Here is an 18,156-nt window from a genome sequence, read left to right on the forward strand (position 1 = left end):
TTCTCTCACCCCTACTCTGTACACCTCTAATGCAAGAGTTAACCTGTATTCTCTATCATTCATCCTTTTCTCTGGTAAACTCTGGAACTCCCTGCCTGTTTCTGTATTTCCACTTCCTATGACTTGAACTCTTTCAAGAGGGAGGTCCTATAATTTTTATTACTGCTTTCAACTCTGTTAGGGGACTGGCACCTCAGTGGGCCTATTTTTATTGCAGTTTTGTTGCCCTTGCCTGGTGCCCCTCTTACATAAAGAAAAAAAAACACACATTCACCAGGCAAGCTGCCATAACGAAACTGGATAACATCTGATTGAACGCAGATGTTATGCATTGGGGTTCACTCCTGTCTCACCTTTGGTCAGTTTTAACACAGATGATCAAAGGTGGGATGCATGAATATCTGTACTCAAACACTTCCACACTCAATGATCAAAGGTGGGATGCATGAATATCTGTACTCAAACACTTCCACACTCTTAAATATGTCAGTTGTGCATCATGCCTACCTTAATGCATCTTCAGTCAATAAGTGTTGTATTTTACTATCACTATCACTCCTGTAAACTTTCCATTTGAGATTCTGTTTGCATGAAAATACTTTGAATAATTCATGTGAAAGTGATTCTTTAAGTCATAGTTATAAGTTGGATGCAGGCCTCTGTGGTTGTGAGTAAAACACTTCTTACCAGCACTAGTAGCAGGTTGGCTCGTCAGACATTTAATAAAGTGACCAGTCACCAAGTGACTGCTCACCAAATATTGTATAAGTCACTATCATTAACAGTTCAGCTTGTGTTATAAAATGTATTGCTCATCAATGCTGTTTTTGTTTCAGACATGAGGACCTGAAGCAGATGTTGGACAGTAACAAGGATGGCTTGAAGCTGGAGGCCATGAAGAGGATCATTGGGGTTTGTATCCTGTCCTGATCTCTGCATTATGCTTTAACACAAAATATAAGTTTTCATATTTAGACTCCCTCTTAAAAATGTGTGAAGATCCACTGATACCTGAGCAATGTTGATTAACACACTAATACACTAACTCTGAACAGTCCCATGCTCCTTCCTTCATTCCTTTCAAGTCTCATTCCTCTAACATCTTATTTTTATTTTATTTATTTATTTTTTTTTTCTCCATATATATTTATTTGTTGATCTTGTTATACATGTTATTTTTCAGTGCAGAATTTGCTCTTCTGATCTGTTTCCATTGGTAGTCCATGACATGCTCTGTGTATGCCTGAAAAGTTCACAAAATATTATTTTCTCTGTAGGTGGTGGGGATGTTTTATAATTGTTCCTGATACAGGACACCAATGAATTACAAAATCCCAGAATCAGTGTTTTATGCATTCCTCTTATGAACTTTTTGTTATGGTGCAGCTTACTGTCTTAAGTTGTACTGTAAATTTTATTGTCTAAATACTGATGCCACTCATTGACAGCCCTTGACCACCTATTACACAGTGCTGTTAGAGTCCTGAGTCAACATTATCATATTCATTATTTGCAATCCCCCTACTTCAGATGGTGGCGAAGGGCAGGGATGCCTCAGAGCTCTTCCCAGCCGTGGTCAAGAATGTGGTGAGTGCCAACCTGGAGGTGAAGAAATTGGTGTATGTATACTTGGTGCGCTATGCCGAGGAGCAACAGGACCTGGCACTGCTCTCCATCTCCACCTTTCAGCGTGCCCTTAAGGTGTGTGTGTGTGTGTGTTTGTGTGTGTACCTAGTTGTCACATGGAGAGAAAGAGCTATGCTTGTATTGCCCCATCTTCATAACTACTGATATCAAGCTTGCCTTTTAAGTTCTTGAATATCTCTTGCAAGGATTATTTTTCTATCCAAATTGTTCCAGGTTTTTGTGCTTCTGTTAGGAAGACTGTTTCTTTTAATATCTCTTCATAAGTGGTCATTTTCAGTTTCTTATATATCCTCTTGCGTCTCTTGAGTCCAATAAATTTTAAAGATTTTATCAGCCTTCCCTCCTTTCCTTGTTTTATGAGTTTCTCAGAGATTTCATGATCTCATTGCTCATGAGATGGCTTTGCTGTTGCAGGAGTTTGGTGTAATGCTTGGTTGAGTTACATCAAATAATTGTTTTCAATAAAAAGTAATAAAATAGTACATATAATAATACAATACATTCATGCGTACCTACTTTCTTAAAATATTTGTAATATTCATATTCAAATTAAGGATATTTCAGTGTATTTGTATTCATATTTGTAGAAATCTGAAGTATTTGTTCTTGTATTCTAATACACAACTTTTATATACTCCATCCCTAGTCAGTGTGCTTTTTACCTTAAAAAGCCTTTGTGCATGTCTGCTTCTTCATTTTATTTCACTGCATATCTTGTCCATCGGTCCAAAGCTAATAGTATCCAGTCATGACGGATTGAACAGAGTTTGAACAAGAAGGCTATTAATTAATGAGGCATGGCTATACACTCCCATTATTCACATGACAAAACACTTTCCCTTTCCATGCAGCCCACCAGTCTCTTAATCTGAAGCTTTATCTGGTCTTCTATGCTGTATGCATCGCCTGTAGTAGTCCAGATGAAGTATCATAGTATGTTAATGAGTGAGGCATATCTAAGCATACATCAGTCATTCAGTTAGTGCTTTTCCTATTAAGACACTTGTCATTTGATTGAAACGTGTTTTTTGTGCTTGGTGTCTGCTTGGTGTCTGTAAAAACCCAGATGAAGTGATATCCAGATACAAACATAGCATTCATTCACCCAATTTGATCTTTCTTATGGGACACCAGCTTCTTGATTTAAGGCTGCTTGCTGTACTTAACATTTGTAAATACCCAGTTAAAATGTTTTCAGGACTAAAATACCCAGATGAAATGTTAGTGGGACTATAATACCCAGATGAAATGTTACCTGGACTCACAAGTGAGGAATGTCTGCATGCACTGTCAATATCTTGCAGGACCCTAACCAGCTGATCCGAGCCTGTGCCCTGCGAGTGTTGTCCAGCATCCGTGTGCCAGTCATTGTACCCATCATGATGCTCTCTATCAAGGATGCTGTCTCTGATATGTCCCCTTATGTCCGCAAGACTGCTGCACATGCCATTCCCAAGCTGTACAAGTGAGTGAGGCAGGGACATCATATAGAGTCAATGTAAAATTATAAATGTGCATAGAAATTATTATAATTTTATAGATACAGTAAACCCTCAGTATATTGATCAAATTGGGGGGAAGCCACTGACAATAAAGGCAAAAATAAAATAAAAAATTAAAGATGGCGGTTGATTCCGCCCTCCCACACTGAACTTTGGTATGTGAGGGGGAAGTTCAGTATACAAAAATGAACCTCAAATAATATAAATTATGGTAACTCATGCATTGGATGTAAATTGTATAGCATGTACTTTATTTTGGTATAAATCAACAAATCTTATGGAAAAATGTTTATACTGTGCTCAAGTATACAAGAATACATTACAAACAAACAAAGAAGTAAACAAGATTATGTACATACTATGCATACATACATGCATACATACAAGCACAACAATCTTCCACTTCAACCACTGCTGTTAGACTGAGGCAGACACAATGTGTGTGTGGGTTTGATGTGTGCTCATCACCACCACCACCACCCACTCTCCCTCCCTCACTCACTCCTCTGCTGCCGCTGACCGAATGTTCCGCCTCATTTACCGACCTTCGTTCAATAAATCAGATAGATAGGCCATATTTTGCTTGATAAATGCAAAATTCACTTTAACAGGACTCATTATACTGAGGGTTCACTGTATTATGATAAACCTTGGTGAGTGTAAGGTTAGAGATCTAGGACATGAGTGGAGTGTGAATGTGGGTTGCTCTTCAGGGTGACATGCTTAAGACTTGTGTTTAGCCATGATTCTTCAGCCTCATGTAACTCTGATTTTGAAGTCACTTTAGATGATGATGAGAAGCAGATGGAATATATTGATATAGAGGATGGTAGTAGTGGCAGTGGTAATGATGATAACTTCTGTGTATAGTCTTGATCCAGAACAGAAGGAAGAGCTGATACAAGTAATAGAGAAGCTCCTGTCAGATGAGACTACCTTGGTTGTTGGATCGGCAGTGATGGCATTTGAAGAGGTAATTGTTGTGTTGCTGTGTTAGAGAACGAATATTTGCTATGTATTTTGATGGTCTATAATAGCTGTAATTTCATGGAATGTAATTACTGTTTGTTTTCACAGGCATACATCCAACAAGCTTATTATGTACATTATTTTTGTTAATGTTGTACTCTATTTTCATCAAGAATTGTATACAAACCATTTACCTACAAATATTTGCCTTTATCTACAAACATTATGACATATACTTAATCACCAACCTGCCTCCTTCATCTGCACCACCGCTTGCTGTCTTGCAGGTGTGCCCAGAGAGGATTGACCTCATCCACAAGAACTACCGCAAGCTGTGCAACCTGCTGGTGGACGTAGAGGAGTGGGGGCAGGTCATCATCATCAATATGCTCACCCGCTACGCTCGCACTCAGTTTGTCGACCCCAATGCTGGTGTAAGTGTGACAAGCGCATCTCAGAACTCTCTCTCTCTCTCTCTCTGAACTGGAGTAGCTGTAAAAGGGATGACATGTTGAAATACTGTTAGTCGATTGAGTTAGAAAGCTGCAATATGGAGGTTATTTGGAATAGCAGCCAGTGCTCTATGACAAGTGTTGCAACTCCAGAAGTTATTTAGGAGCTCCTAATACTTCATTTCCTCTCTTACAGCCATTAGTATATCATTTATTATATGACAAGGGAAAGAAAACTAAGAATAATTACATCCTTCCTGCAGTATGTGTATCTCTGCTATACTTTTATTTGGATGGCAGATTGAGGTTGAGGACAAGGAGCAGCCATTCTATGAGGATGAGGATGAGGAGGAGGATGGGGAGGCAGAGGCTGAGAAACTACAGCAGCGACCCAAGATGATGGACCATGACCACCGGCTCCTCCTGAGAAATGCCAAGCCGCTCCTGCAAAGCCGAAATGCTGCGGTGAGTATTGCATGGGTGTGCCTGGCTACCTGCCTGACCTGCCATGCTTTTGTGTGTGTGTGTGTGTGTGTGTGTGCTTGCTTATCCTTTGTTTTCATTTGTTCCTTCCTTCCTTCCTTCCTTCCTTCCTTCCTTCCTTCCTTCCTTCCTTCCTTCCTTCCTTCCTTCCTTCCTTCCTTCCTTCCTTCCTTCCTTCCTTCCTTCCTTCCTTCCTTCCTTCCTCTCTCTCTCTCTCTCTCTCTCTCTCTCTCTCTCTCTCTCTCTCTCTCTCTCTCTCTCTCTCTCTCTCTCTCTCTTGTATAAAAAAAAGTAAACACTGACTGGAACCTTCACAATGTACTTTACTCATCCTTGTGTGTTTTCCCCTTCTCCCTGTGGCATGGAGCAGGTGGTGCTGGCAGTGGCACAGCTCTACCAGCACATAGCGCCACGGCCAGAGGTGTCCCTGGTGGCGCGGGCACTGGTGAGGCTCCTACGTTCCCACAGAGAGGTACAGGCGGTGGTGCTGACCAACATTGCTTCCATGTCTACCCGTAGGAAGGTATGGGTGATCCCTGCTGGCTTGGCACTCTTGTCCTTGCCATTCTTGTACTTTTGTTATGTTCCTACTAAAGTTTGTCTTGGCCAGATTTGACTTTAGGTTTTGTTGATAATGTGAAATGTGGCATTACACAATTGATTTCTTGTGGTTATGTGTGTGCGTGTGCGTCTGTGTGTGACTGCCTTGTACGTATGCTACTACTTACTAATTCTGTTTGTTAATTTTCCTGCATTATATATTTTTAGTGAAAAGCAGGAGAGATTTTGATGATCTTCACAGTTTTTAATAATCATACAAGAAGTTTTAGCATGGAGTCTTTTTTGATTAATTAACAAATTTGCTTGTTCTTTATTATTATGAGGAGTGAAATAGTGTGCTCTGTTAACTATTATATGAAAGGCTTCTTGTGTTGAGCAGGATAAGTGTGTGCATTGTATCCTTTATTGATCAGCTGAATGTGTGTAAATACCCAGCTCGGAGCAGCTTTGCTAATGTAATATTGCCATTATGGTGATGTGAGTAAAGGGTGTATTCATTGTCAGAGCTACTACTACTACTACTACTGTGATTACTGCTTCTATACTACTATTACTACTACTGCTACTACTACTGTTACTACTACTACCACCACCATCTTTACTGCTAGAAATTCTTTTACTATTGTTACTACTGTTTCTGTTATCACCACTTTTTTTTCACTTCAACAACTGCTTCTATTACTATTACTCTTACTAGTGATGCATGAGTGACAGGCATTCATTCAGTTACTGGAAGGGATGGAATGCACAGTTAGAGGCAGCAACATCCAATCCTAGAGGCATGAGCCAAAAGAAGGATCAGGAAACAGAAGCTGGAGGAAAGAAATGTTTGTTGGATTCTTTTGTGGAGCTGAGTGAGAGGCATGCAAGAGAAGACACTGATATTTTTAGCTTGATTGGGAAGTACTTTCTGTAGTCATATATACTTTAATAATGCCATTTTTCTTTTATTTCATTTCTTTTTTTCAGGCCAAAGCAAATAGGGAGGAAAAAGAAAGTATATTTTGGCATTTTTGTATCTGCACACAGTAAGGTCTTCTCTTGATAACTATGAGAGAGAAGTGGCACTCAATTTTTTGTTCTTAGAAATCAACCCTCAAAGTATAACTAGTACTGGTACTACTACTACTACTACTATTACTACTACTATTACTACTACTACTGCTGTTACTACTTTACCTCCCTGATGCATCTGCTGATTGGATACACACACACACACACACACACACACACACACACACACACACACACACACACACACACACACACACACACACACACACACACACACACACACACACACACACACACACACACACACACACACACACACACACACACACACACACACACACACACACACACACACACACACACACACACACACACACACACACACACAGTAATGTCAAGAAATGCACACACATGATGTAGGTCAGCACAGAATTGGAATGATGATGCTTGCTGTGTGATTGATTGGTGTTAGGGACAAACCATCTCATGATAACTGTGAATTCTGTGTCATCTGTATATCTGTAGAATTTTATCAGCACACCACACTCCAGGGCAGCCTTTAGGAGAGGGGCAGAATGGTGTTTATGTAGTGCACTTTTGCATCATTATTGGTTCACAGAACTTGGAATGCACACTATTTAATGCATTGTCAAGAAATAAGTATGATGTTACTTGTCTACTAATGCAGAATTTGACCACAAATTTTGTGTTTGATGTCTTTGTGATAAGAACATAAGGAAAGCTGCAATAAGTCAGTAGGCCTACATGTGGCAGTTCCTGTATAAAATCTACCTACTTACCTATTTATAACCACCTATTATCCTTATCCATAAATTTGTCTAATTTTGCTTTTAAAGCTCCCTTTTTGATCCATCGCTAATAACCTGACCACTAAGTCTTCCAGTCATCTACCTCTAATTAAGGACCAGTTTCTTAATATCCTTAAAAATCTAACTTTATCAAACTTAAAAACTTTTTTTTTCATCTTTTTACTAGCTCTTAGGATTTTGTTTACATCAGAATTTCTATAACATTCATGCCACTGCAATTAATAATACACATTTTGTTTGTTACATCGTTCTTCAGATTCCACACATTCATAAAATATAAAATATATAGATTAAGTATTACTGGATCTTTTACTTATTTGAAAACACACTAGTTCAGTCCTATTGAAAACATAGCAGTTCAGTCCTTCCCTGTGATGCACTGGATGAGAGGGGTTAGTGACAGGAGAGAGAGGTAAAAGGAACAGTGCGTGCCATAAGCAGTTCAGACTCACAACATAGGAAAGCATGAAGTATGCTTCTATATTTGACTATCATTCACTGACAGTTCATGCTTGTCTGTACTGTTAGTAATAATTTGCACAAATCTGCAATTGAGAGTCTGGCTGAGGTGAAGGGATGAACCATGGAGTGGTGGATGTAATCAGATGTAGCATCTTGAGGTGGTTTGATTACCTACACAGAATGGGATAACAAAATACATTACAGTAAGGTGGATGCTATGCTTGCAAGAGGAAGACATCATTTAAGAATTAAAGGACATGGTGTTAAAATGCTTATGAGAATGAGAATGTGGACATTAGGAAACTGAAAGGACATAGACTGACATTCCTCTGCTGTTAGGTATTTAAAAAAAAATCCAAGAAAAGACATTAAAGAAGTATGCTACAAGAGAGAAGTGTGGAGCCTTGTAGATCAAGCTTAGTCATTTTCCACAAGAGAAATATTTCTTTTCATCTTCAGCACTATAGTAGTGCATTAATCTTCTGATTCTTCCAGTGAGTTAGCTTTGCTCTTTTATGTGGAAGATGGAATCCAGGAATTAAGGAAACAATTGAATTACATAGTTCAAGTGAAAGTTGGGAAAGAAAACTTCATATGACATGTGTAGTTTGTTATAGACTCTGGTGTAGAGAATGGGCTCAGTTTCTGAGTGGCTTGTATATTTTAGTCTTGTTTAAAAGTCTAGTTAATTTACTGTATTTCTTTCAAAGTCATTGTATATATTTAGCATACCAAAAATAAATTAGGGTTTTGGTAAAAATACAGTTGCTATGCAGTCCATTTTTAAACAAGGAAGGACAATACGGTGTTCTCACCTGTTCATTGAGCAGGTGAGAACACCAGGCAGTGACTGTGTTGCCATGTTCATATGTGGCAGAATTATTCTGCTGGAATCTTCTGTAACACCAAGTGTGGTTGAAATATGAAAGTGAATGTGTGAGTACTTGGTTAGACCATTTATTACTATGCCATATTATATGGCTCAGAGCTGAATGTTGCAGCTCCAAGCAGTATAAGATAAGATAAGATGGAATTATTGAAAATTTTGGGCATGAAATGTCAGTCACAGTTATGAAATAACATGTTCCCATAGCAGACATTGTATGTGACAGTGGAGTAACACATTCCTATATCAGACATTGTGTTTGTGTGCCATGGAAATACATTAACTCTGAAACATTACATGTAACATGAGTGAGACCACATTATTTAGAGAACTAGCTATAGCTAAAGGAATGTACAGCTGTTCCTGGTGACTCAGCACATAGAGCTTTGTTTTTCAATCATGGACAGGACAAACACTTGAAAGGCTGCACTGGTTTGGAATGTTTTTGGCTATGTTACTGTGAGGTGCAGATGAGACAAAATGCATCACATTAGTCTTCTTGTATTTGTCAGTCTCTGTTTTATCCAGCTTTGAGCTACAGCCATTTCTACATTATTGTTTTCAGGAGGTTCACCACATTGAGCTTTTATCAGTGGTTATTGTTAATGAATGCACTTGGTGTAGATCTTGATGTGGAAGGCATCTGTAACTACCCTGAGGTGCAATCTCAGCCTTTGTAGCATCATATGCAGTTTGTTTTTCCTGCTGGCTGGTAAGACAATGAAGGTTGAGGGGAAGAAAATAGACTTATTCTATCTTTCACATTGCTTTTGCCAACCATTTTATTTGAAGAAAACTATTACACATGTCATCCTTTTCATCATTCTAGGAATCTTAATTTTGTCTTCTCAGTGCTAATAGAAATATCATCATTAGCCTACTTTTGATTCAGTACTCTCAGCATCCATCTTTTCCCTCTCATACCTTGGATAGAGTTCTAAGATACATAAAATTAAAGGAAAATATATATATATTTAAAATATATATATATATATATATATATATATATATATATATATATATATATATATATATATATATATATATATATATATATATAGACTCATCTCATAGTTTCCTTCCCTCATGTCAAATTTATTTATTTATTTATTACAAAAATCTTTCTCTTCTCACATTGGATTCCTTGCCAAACTCTGCTGGTTCAGAGTGGGAGATAGGAAGGGCCTCTCATTCCCATGACTTGAACAGATATGTGTGCTTTGTTACCTGAGATAACCTTTCCTCTCAGAGTTCCTTCATTTCTTCATAACACTATGAAAGATTAATGTTCTAATCACTGTTTCTGTATTATAAGTTTGATAGTGCCAGGTCTACATTTCTGTAAGGACTCGTTCACACACACACACACACACACACACACACACACACACACACACACACACACACACACACACACACACACACACACACACACACACACACACACTTATTTGTATTCACTTTAACAGATGCAACCTCTTAAGTGATTGACTAATGAATTAGGACCCTCGGTCTGTCACATGCCACTCCTCTTGCCCTGGTTTGCCCTGCTTGTGCTGCTTGAGCCTCAGCATGTGTTGCCTTTAGCATTGCTTGGCCCTCAGCCTCCCCTCTTGGCTGTGAGACTCTTCTTGTTACACTCCACACTCCCCACACTGTTGCTAATCTCAGTCTTGTGTCACATGCTAAATGTTTGGTTTGTACTGACTTATGTTGAGTAGCTTGTTGTTTTAAGCTTGCTCCTTAATCTGCTTAATAATTAATGTTATATATGATTATTGTTACCTGGTATGTTAATGATATGAAGAAGAAGAGAGGAAGGTAAGTACTATGGGAGATCCAATGATTTAGTTAGGTGAAATACTAATGGTGTCAACTAACATTGTAAGCTCAGGGGAATTTATGTAGGGCATTGCTTGTTAATTTAGGTTGTTCTTGTGAAAGTAAGGATTGTTATCATTTATATCCCATAGTCATTTCCTTTCATCTCTTGCTGTGTTCTTCATTAAAGACTGGAAACCTCAGTTGTAATGTTGAGTTGCTTGCTTGAGTCTGTTGGGGACTGTGTGGAGTGAGTGATGGCTGGCACCAAGTGTGCGGCTCAACTTATTTTTTATCATTATTTTATTTATATATTTGTTTATTTATTTATTTATTAATTATTTATTTATTATTATTATTTTTTTTTTAATGTCATGAATGTTGTGAATCCCTTTAATGTCACCTTCATGAATATCTATCTGGGTTTATGTGAGGGTCATGAAATGTTATGTATCCCTATAATGTCATTGTCTTTGTCTTGAGTATGTGGGTATCTTTGGAGTGTGTTGTGGATGGTGGCAGCCCAAGGGATAGAGCTCCTTGTGACCCCAATCATGGGTGGAGGCTGTCCTGGCGTGAGATGGTGGCTGGCGTTACAATTGTTGGTGTTAAAGTGATGATATTGGGTGAATTCTGTCAAGCCAACTATTTACCCTTCACTGTTGTTGACAAATCTTGCCATACCATAAACCCTTCTTGTCAGCTGGGCTTCTATTGTTTTATTTTATCTTGTTTGTTTATTTATTTGTGTGTGTGTGTGTGTGTGTGTGTGTGTGTGTGTGTGTGTGTGTGTGTGTGTGTGTGTGTGTGTGTTATCCATTATGTTGGGTTTGCCTTACCCATGTGTTCCCATCAGTGCAGGAAGCAGCTTGAAAATAATGCCATCTGTAGATCATTGTTTTTGAAGCTTTTCCCCAGCTTTTTCCTTGGGAGGAGAACATGTAGGTGGCAAATGGTGCGTGGCTGTGTTATATTTTGTGGCAGGGACACTCACAAGTTGAGGGTAGCTTAGGACACTGGAGTATCAACATTTTCCATTCCATTTTTTAAGAATATGTCTTCAAAATGTCAGGAAAAACAAAAGTTGTCATCATCAAATGCATATCTAGGCAAAAACATGTATCTTTATAAATCTGTCTATTTTGCAGGGTTGTAATGAATCTATGGCATTTCTTACCACAGGATATGTTTGAGCCTTATTTGAAAAGCTTTTTTGTAAGATCAAGTGACCCCACTCACATCAAGTCACTGAAGCTGGAGGTGAGTGCTAAGTGTGCTTCTCCACTGTGATGGTTAGAGAGGGACATTACTTGGTATTTATCCTCTTTGATGGTTAGATAGATATTATTTGTTATTTCTCCATTTTGATTGTTAATGAGGGATATTATTTCACTTTGATGGTTAGGGAGGGATATTACTGGTTTTAAAATCTCTGCTTCATTAAGATTCACTTGAGTAATTGTTGCTTTTTTTTTGTTGAATTTCTTTTCCATCCAATAACTGTTACGGGTTATTATGGAATGCACCTCATGAAGTGATTTGGGTGAAGAAGAGATCAGTTATGTTTTCTTTTCTCAATTTTCTCTTGCAGGTGCTGACTAACCTTGCCACAGACACCAACATTGCCGTCATTCTGCGGGAGTTTCAGACCTACATCGGATCATCTGACAAGGAATTCGTGGCAGCCACTATTCAGGCCATTGGCAGGTGAGAAGCAGCTGTTTCCCCAAGTCACTGTGAAAGAATGGCTGTGTTCTGAGTATGTAGATGTCATCACATCTATAGAGATTCAGGATGACAAACGACCTAGTTGTTTACTCGCTTTAATGCGATTAACCTATAGTGACAATTAATTTGACATCAGCACGAGGAGTATTGAGATGCAATAAAACATTCACGTGCAGTTAAGGCACATAAGTATCATAAAGAGATAACATTCCGTCATGATAAAGTTCAGTATAATAACCAAAATACATAATGGTTTACGCCTTAATAAACATTCAGAATAATAGAAACACAAATGCAATACATATATAATAATTCTCAGTGTATTTTAACATGTAACAGTTACTTAGACAGCTAATTAACCACAATGCAACACTTACGACTATTAGGGTCGGTGTTTGAGGGTCTAGGGTTTATGGAGAAAACAGAGTGAGTCACAACACCTCTCTCTCTCTGAAGACTGGGCACAACCTGCCCCCTTCTGAAGCCACTGGACCAGATATGTGATCCCAGGTGATCCCATTCCTCTACAGAGATCCCTCTGTGTCTTATCTACCCTATGCGCCATGTCATCAACTTTACCACATAAACAACCCTCACTACCTCCCTACAGCTAAGCTCTCCACAGCTAGTTTCTCTCACACAACTTCACTACTGCAGTTAACTACTATAATGAATTCAGTTTCTTAATTTCTACTCTAACTCAGTTTCCTTAGTGTTACACATGCTTCATATTGGTCTCTCACTACCAGCCTCACAGGACCTTGTGAGGCAACACAGCTGGCGATTGCAGAGTATGTGAAAGATTAAAAGTTGAAAATCCATATGTGGGAGAAGAAAATGCATTGTGTCAGACTTAGAAAGGAAAAAATAGTAAAAGATTGAATTAGAAAACTAATGTGATTTTGGAGCTTTTTTATTAACTTTTTCTTAAGCAGTTACTAAGCATTTTTTTCTTCTCTTTTAATTTATTTTACATTTATTATTATTTATGTAAACAAAGCACTAACTCAAAAAATTCTCAGTATGTTGAGTAATGTATGAATGATGTTTAATTATTCAGATGAAGATATGATGAGAAATATAATTGTTATAATGATACATCCAAGATACAAATATGCAGCAACAGTGCAATCATCTCATTAGAAAAAGTAGATAGGTAAGGAAAAGAAAAAGAATACAGAGCAGGAACTAAAGTGATACCTTACTTGAGAGACTTATCACTTGAAGGGAGATTGTCTAGGCTGCAGCACCACCTTGAAGAAAAGAACAGGGGGAGGAGACTTAATAGCATTGTTCAGAGTGATAAAGGGAGTGGAACAACTTGGTAGAGAAGACGTGTTTGTGTGAAATGTCAGTGACATGAGGGGATGCATTAGGAACCTGAAGAGTACTATTAATTTTATAGGAGACACATTCAGGAGCACAACTTTCCCCACAGAAGACTGAAATAATCTGGATAAGAAAATGGTCCATGCAGGGAATATTCATGACTTCAAGATAGGGTTGAGGATTTATAGATGTGGAGACAGGATTGTACAAGTGTAAATCTTTTCCTGTATGTCACAACTTGTGTAAACACACACACACACCTATTTCTGTATCAATCACATTCCTCCCAACAGGTGTGCATCCAACATCCGGGAAGTGACTGACACCTGTCTCAGTGGCCTTGTTACCCTTTTGTCTAACCGCGATGGTGAGTCAGCCTCAGTCTTGGTGCAACTTCTCCTTTGAAGATGTCCATGTATCATTGTGTTATTTATTATATGATACTGACACTTAACAGGAGGCAGCTTGTGTTTGTTGGACATACTGTAAGGAATGGTTGATAGAAGAAGAGTTAAAGATCAGGAGATTTTGGAATTCAGTTTGGAGGTGAGGATGGAAGAGTACAGTACAGGACATTTCAGGTGGCAGATGGAAAGAGGGAGGGAAAGATTCCTGACTGACATTTTAAATGGCTGGTCACTTTTGAGAGGGTAGGAATGTATGTTTATACTAAAAGTTAGAAAAGGTTAATGTTGGATTTGTCTGAATCATTACTGCACAGAAATATATATCTTAAGCAATAAAAGTGGTAGGCAGATGATAGCATGATAGAGAAGAAGGAGAGAGAGAGAGAGAGAGAGAGAGAGAGAGAGAGAGAGAGAGAGAGAGAGAGAGAGAGAGAGAGAGAGAGAGAGAGAGAGAGAGATGACTTACCTTGAGACAGATGACCAGGCTGTCTTCTTGCCCCTCCACTTTTAGAGTCCGTGGTAGGGGAGAGCGTGGTGGTGATCCGCAAGCTGCTGCAGAGCGAGACTGTCGGCCACAAGGACATCATCCGGCACATGGCTCGCCTAGTGGACAAGATCAAGATCCCCATGGCCAGGGCTAGCATCCTATGGCTGCTGGGGGAGTACTGCGACAAGGTGCCCAAGATTGCCCCAGATGTCCTGCGCAAGATGGCCAAGACCTTCACTGCAGAGGTTGGTATTGAGGCTCATGTGTGTGTGTGTGTGTGTATTTACCTAGTTGTATTTACCTAGTTGTGCTTTATGGGAAAAGAGCTATGCTCGTGCTGTCCCATCTCCATATCTTTTAGTATCCAACTTAGCCTTGAATCGATGTATATCCAACTTAGCCTTGAATTGATGTATACTTTCTGCATTTTACTATCTCCGCATCCAGACTGTTCCATACATCAATACTTCTATATGGGAAACTATACTTTTTGACGTCTCTTCTACAAGCACTCTTCAGCCTCTTCCCACGTCCTCTAGTGTCCTATGTATCCCAGACCATTAAGTCGCTCCAGTCCACCTCCTCTACTCCCTCATATGCTTTATATATCACAATCAAGTCTCCCCTTTCTCTCCTCTTTTCCAATGTTGGTACATGTAGCCTTGCCAGTCTCTCTTCATATGACAAGTCCCTGATACTTGGTACCATCTTCATAGCTGCTCTCTGAACTCTCTCCAACTTCCTTATATCCTTTTTCTTGTATGGCGACCACACTACTGCTGCATATTCTAGTCTATGTCTTATCAGCGACATGATCATCTTCCTGACCATCTCTTCATCCTTATATGCAAAGGCCTGCCTTATTCTTCTCAACAAGTTATAGGTTTCTCCTGTAATTTTGCTAATGTGTCTCTCCGGGGTCAGGTTGCCAGTCACTGTAACACCGAGATCCTTTTCCTCTTCTGCTCCACTCAACCTTACACCATTCAACACATAATTTCCTTATACTCTTCTTATACTTTTTCCAAATTCTATTACCTTACACTTCTTTAAATTAAATTCCATTTCCCATCTATAACTCCACTCTGATATCTTGTTCAGGTATTCTTGTAATGTTCCACAGTCCTCTGCACTCTCAACTTTCTTCAGCAACTTTGCATCATCCACAAAAAGGCTCATGTAGCTGTTCACACTCTCCGTCATATAATTTATATAGACTGCAAACATGATTGGTGCAAGTACTGAGCCTTGTGTGTGTGTGTGTGTTTTGAGTATACGAATATGCAAAAATTTCATACAAAAGATCAGATGTGGGGAATGTCAAAAGGTGATCTATAATTGAGGTCTGAAAAGATATCTGACTATCTATCTATATATCTATGTTTGAGAAGAAGTAAAATAGTAAAACTAAGAATGTCAGAAGTAATTTACAGTTGAGGTCTGAAAATGTATTTATCTATATATGTATCTATGTCTGAAAAGAAGTAAAATCATAAAAATAAGAATGTCAAAGGTCATTTATAATAGAGGTCTGAAAAGAAATCTATCTGTGTATCTATATATGAAAACAAGTAAAGTGGTAAAATAAGAAAATAGAGAAAGAATCATCACTTCCATTGCTATTCCCCTCACAGGACGACATAGTGAAGCTGCAGATCTTGACGCTGGCCACCAAGCTGTACCTCACCAACCCCAAGCAGACACGCCTCCTCTGCCAGTATGTTTACAACCTGGCCAAGTACGACACCAACTATGACATCAGGGACCGTGCCCGCCTCACCCGCGCCCTCGTCTTCCCTCCGCAAGGCCATGAGGATAACAAACTCGCCAAGCACGCCAAGAAGATCTTCCTTGCTACCAAGCCACCACCCGTCCAGCAGTCCAGCTTCAAGGGTAAAGCAGCAGGAGCAGGAGGGGGAATGTTGTTGTGACACGCGGTGGCCATGATGTTTATTTATTTATTTCATTAAATTTCTTAGTGCTTCCATGATGCTCAGAGGCGGACCATCACAGTTACAAGATTCACCTTTTTCATCCTTTGAGTCCCCTTCTTAACACCTTTTCTGCCCATGTAGAACTTAAAGAAATGCATGACAGTTACATGGGACATCACTTTTGTCATTCATTCTTGTCAAAATTAGTGAAGAATTTTCAGATTTATTTTCATCTCTTGAGTCGCTTTCACGCTTTCCTTTCTGTTCTGCTTACAGACCGGGACCAGTTCCAGCTGAGCACTCTGTCCCACCTGATCAATGCACGAGCCACAGGTTACCAGGACCTACCAGACTTCCCCATTGAGGCAGCAGATCCCAATGTGCGGTGTGTGGAAGTACCAGCCATCTTTGCCCCAGAGAACCACCACCGGCCTGCCTACCAGTCCCGCAGCAAACCTAAGAAACCTGAGTCTTTTTACTCAGATGAGAGCTCACCTGGTGACGAGAGTGACGAGGAAAGTGAGAGTGACAGTGAGAGTGACAGCTCAGACAGCAGTAGCAGTGGCAGCAGTGATGAGGATGATGAAGATGAGTCTGACAGTGATGATGAGGAAGATGATGATGATGAGGATGAAGAAGAGGAGGAACAACAACAAGCTAAAGGCAGGAAGAAGGGAGGAAGCACAAGTGTTAAAAAACATACAGGGAAGCGCGAAGCAACTCGGGCATCTGGAACTGAGGACTCAGACACAAGTTCAACATCATCATCTGACTCATCAAGTGAGGATGACTCAGAGAGCTCATCCAACACCTCGGAGGAAGAGACAACCAAGAAGAAATCCAAGGCCGAGGCACCTAAGGGAGGCAACAGGCAAGTGGGTGGCAGCAAACGCAGCAACCTGGACCTCTTGCTGGACCTGGAGGACTCTCCGCCTGCCATGGACACACCCCTTCTCACACCCTCACTAGGGGGACTCCTCACACCTTCCCCATCCTCCCAGCCTCCATCCCTCCCTCCCGGTGCCTCCATCCAGCCTGCCTCAGCCAAGTTCATCCCAGTAGCGAAACAGGAACTCCTCAACCGTATCAGTAGTGGTGGCCTGGCAGTGGCATGCCGCTTCACCCGATCACCACACCTCTACTCCCCTCGCATGACATCTGTGGAGCTTTCCTTCACCAACAGTGGTGCTGAAGAGATCAAGGACATCAGTGTGGGTGCCAAGAAACTCGCTCCAGGCATGGCACTGCATGAATTTGCTGGCATCACTGTTTTGGCACCTGGTGCTACACTTTGTGGTACTCTTGGCATCGACTTTAATGACACCACCCAACCAGCTGCATTTGACCTGGTGGCAGGCGGACGTACCTTCAACCTCAGCATCACTGCGCCTGTTGGGGAGCTGCTCATGCCACTGGCCATGAGTGAGACAGACTTCAATCTCAATCAGGTGAGAGGCCTGGGATGAATAGAATGGGACATTTTTCAAATAATTAGTAGAGATGGATAGAATGGGATACTTTCTATAACTGGTAGAAACAGATCCTGTGAGGGTACTAGTGATGTACATAGATGTATACTCATGTGTTTAAGAATAGGATTAAAATAATGTTGATCACAGCTTAAGAGAGAGGATGAAAATGGTA

General features: G+C 39.9%; 1 protein-coding gene across 4 annotated transcripts in view; it reads left to right on the top strand.

Annotated features, from left to right (window-relative positions):
- The window catches only part of LOC135093245 (AP-3 complex subunit beta-2-like), a 29,854-nt gene that overhangs the window by 8,431 nt on the left and 3,267 nt on the right, over window positions 1-18,156 (top strand). For 2 of the 4 annotated variants that reach the window (XM_063992281.1, XM_063992283.1), the window contains exons 2-15: window positions 837-912; window positions 1,531-1,701; window positions 2,952-3,112; window positions 4,020-4,122; window positions 4,406-4,552; window positions 4,871-5,035; window positions 5,424-5,576; window positions 6,584-6,607; window positions 11,810-11,887; window positions 12,219-12,334; window positions 13,978-14,051; window positions 14,603-14,823; window positions 16,213-16,471; window positions 16,789-17,960. In XM_063992281.1, the coding sequence (XP_063848351.1) occupies window positions 837-912; window positions 1,531-1,701; window positions 2,952-3,112; window positions 4,020-4,122; window positions 4,406-4,552; window positions 4,871-5,035; window positions 5,424-5,576; window positions 6,584-6,607; window positions 11,810-11,887; window positions 12,219-12,334; window positions 13,978-14,051; window positions 14,603-14,823; window positions 16,213-16,471; window positions 16,789-17,960 (2,920 nt within the window). The remainder of the gene's footprint in view (window positions 1-836; window positions 913-1,530; window positions 1,702-2,951; window positions 3,113-4,019; window positions 4,123-4,405; window positions 4,553-4,870; window positions 5,036-5,423; window positions 5,577-6,583; window positions 6,608-11,809; window positions 11,888-12,218; window positions 12,335-13,977; window positions 14,052-14,602; window positions 14,824-16,212; window positions 16,472-16,788; window positions 17,961-18,156) is intronic. The other 2 variants (XM_063992282.1, XM_063992284.1) reach the window with 1 other exon arrangement.

Source organism: Scylla paramamosain, chromosome 42, assembly GCF_035594125.1.
Source record: "Scylla paramamosain isolate STU-SP2022 chromosome 42, ASM3559412v1, whole genome shotgun sequence".
Lineage (NCBI taxonomy): Eukaryota > Metazoa > Arthropoda > Malacostraca > Decapoda > Portunidae > Scylla > Scylla paramamosain.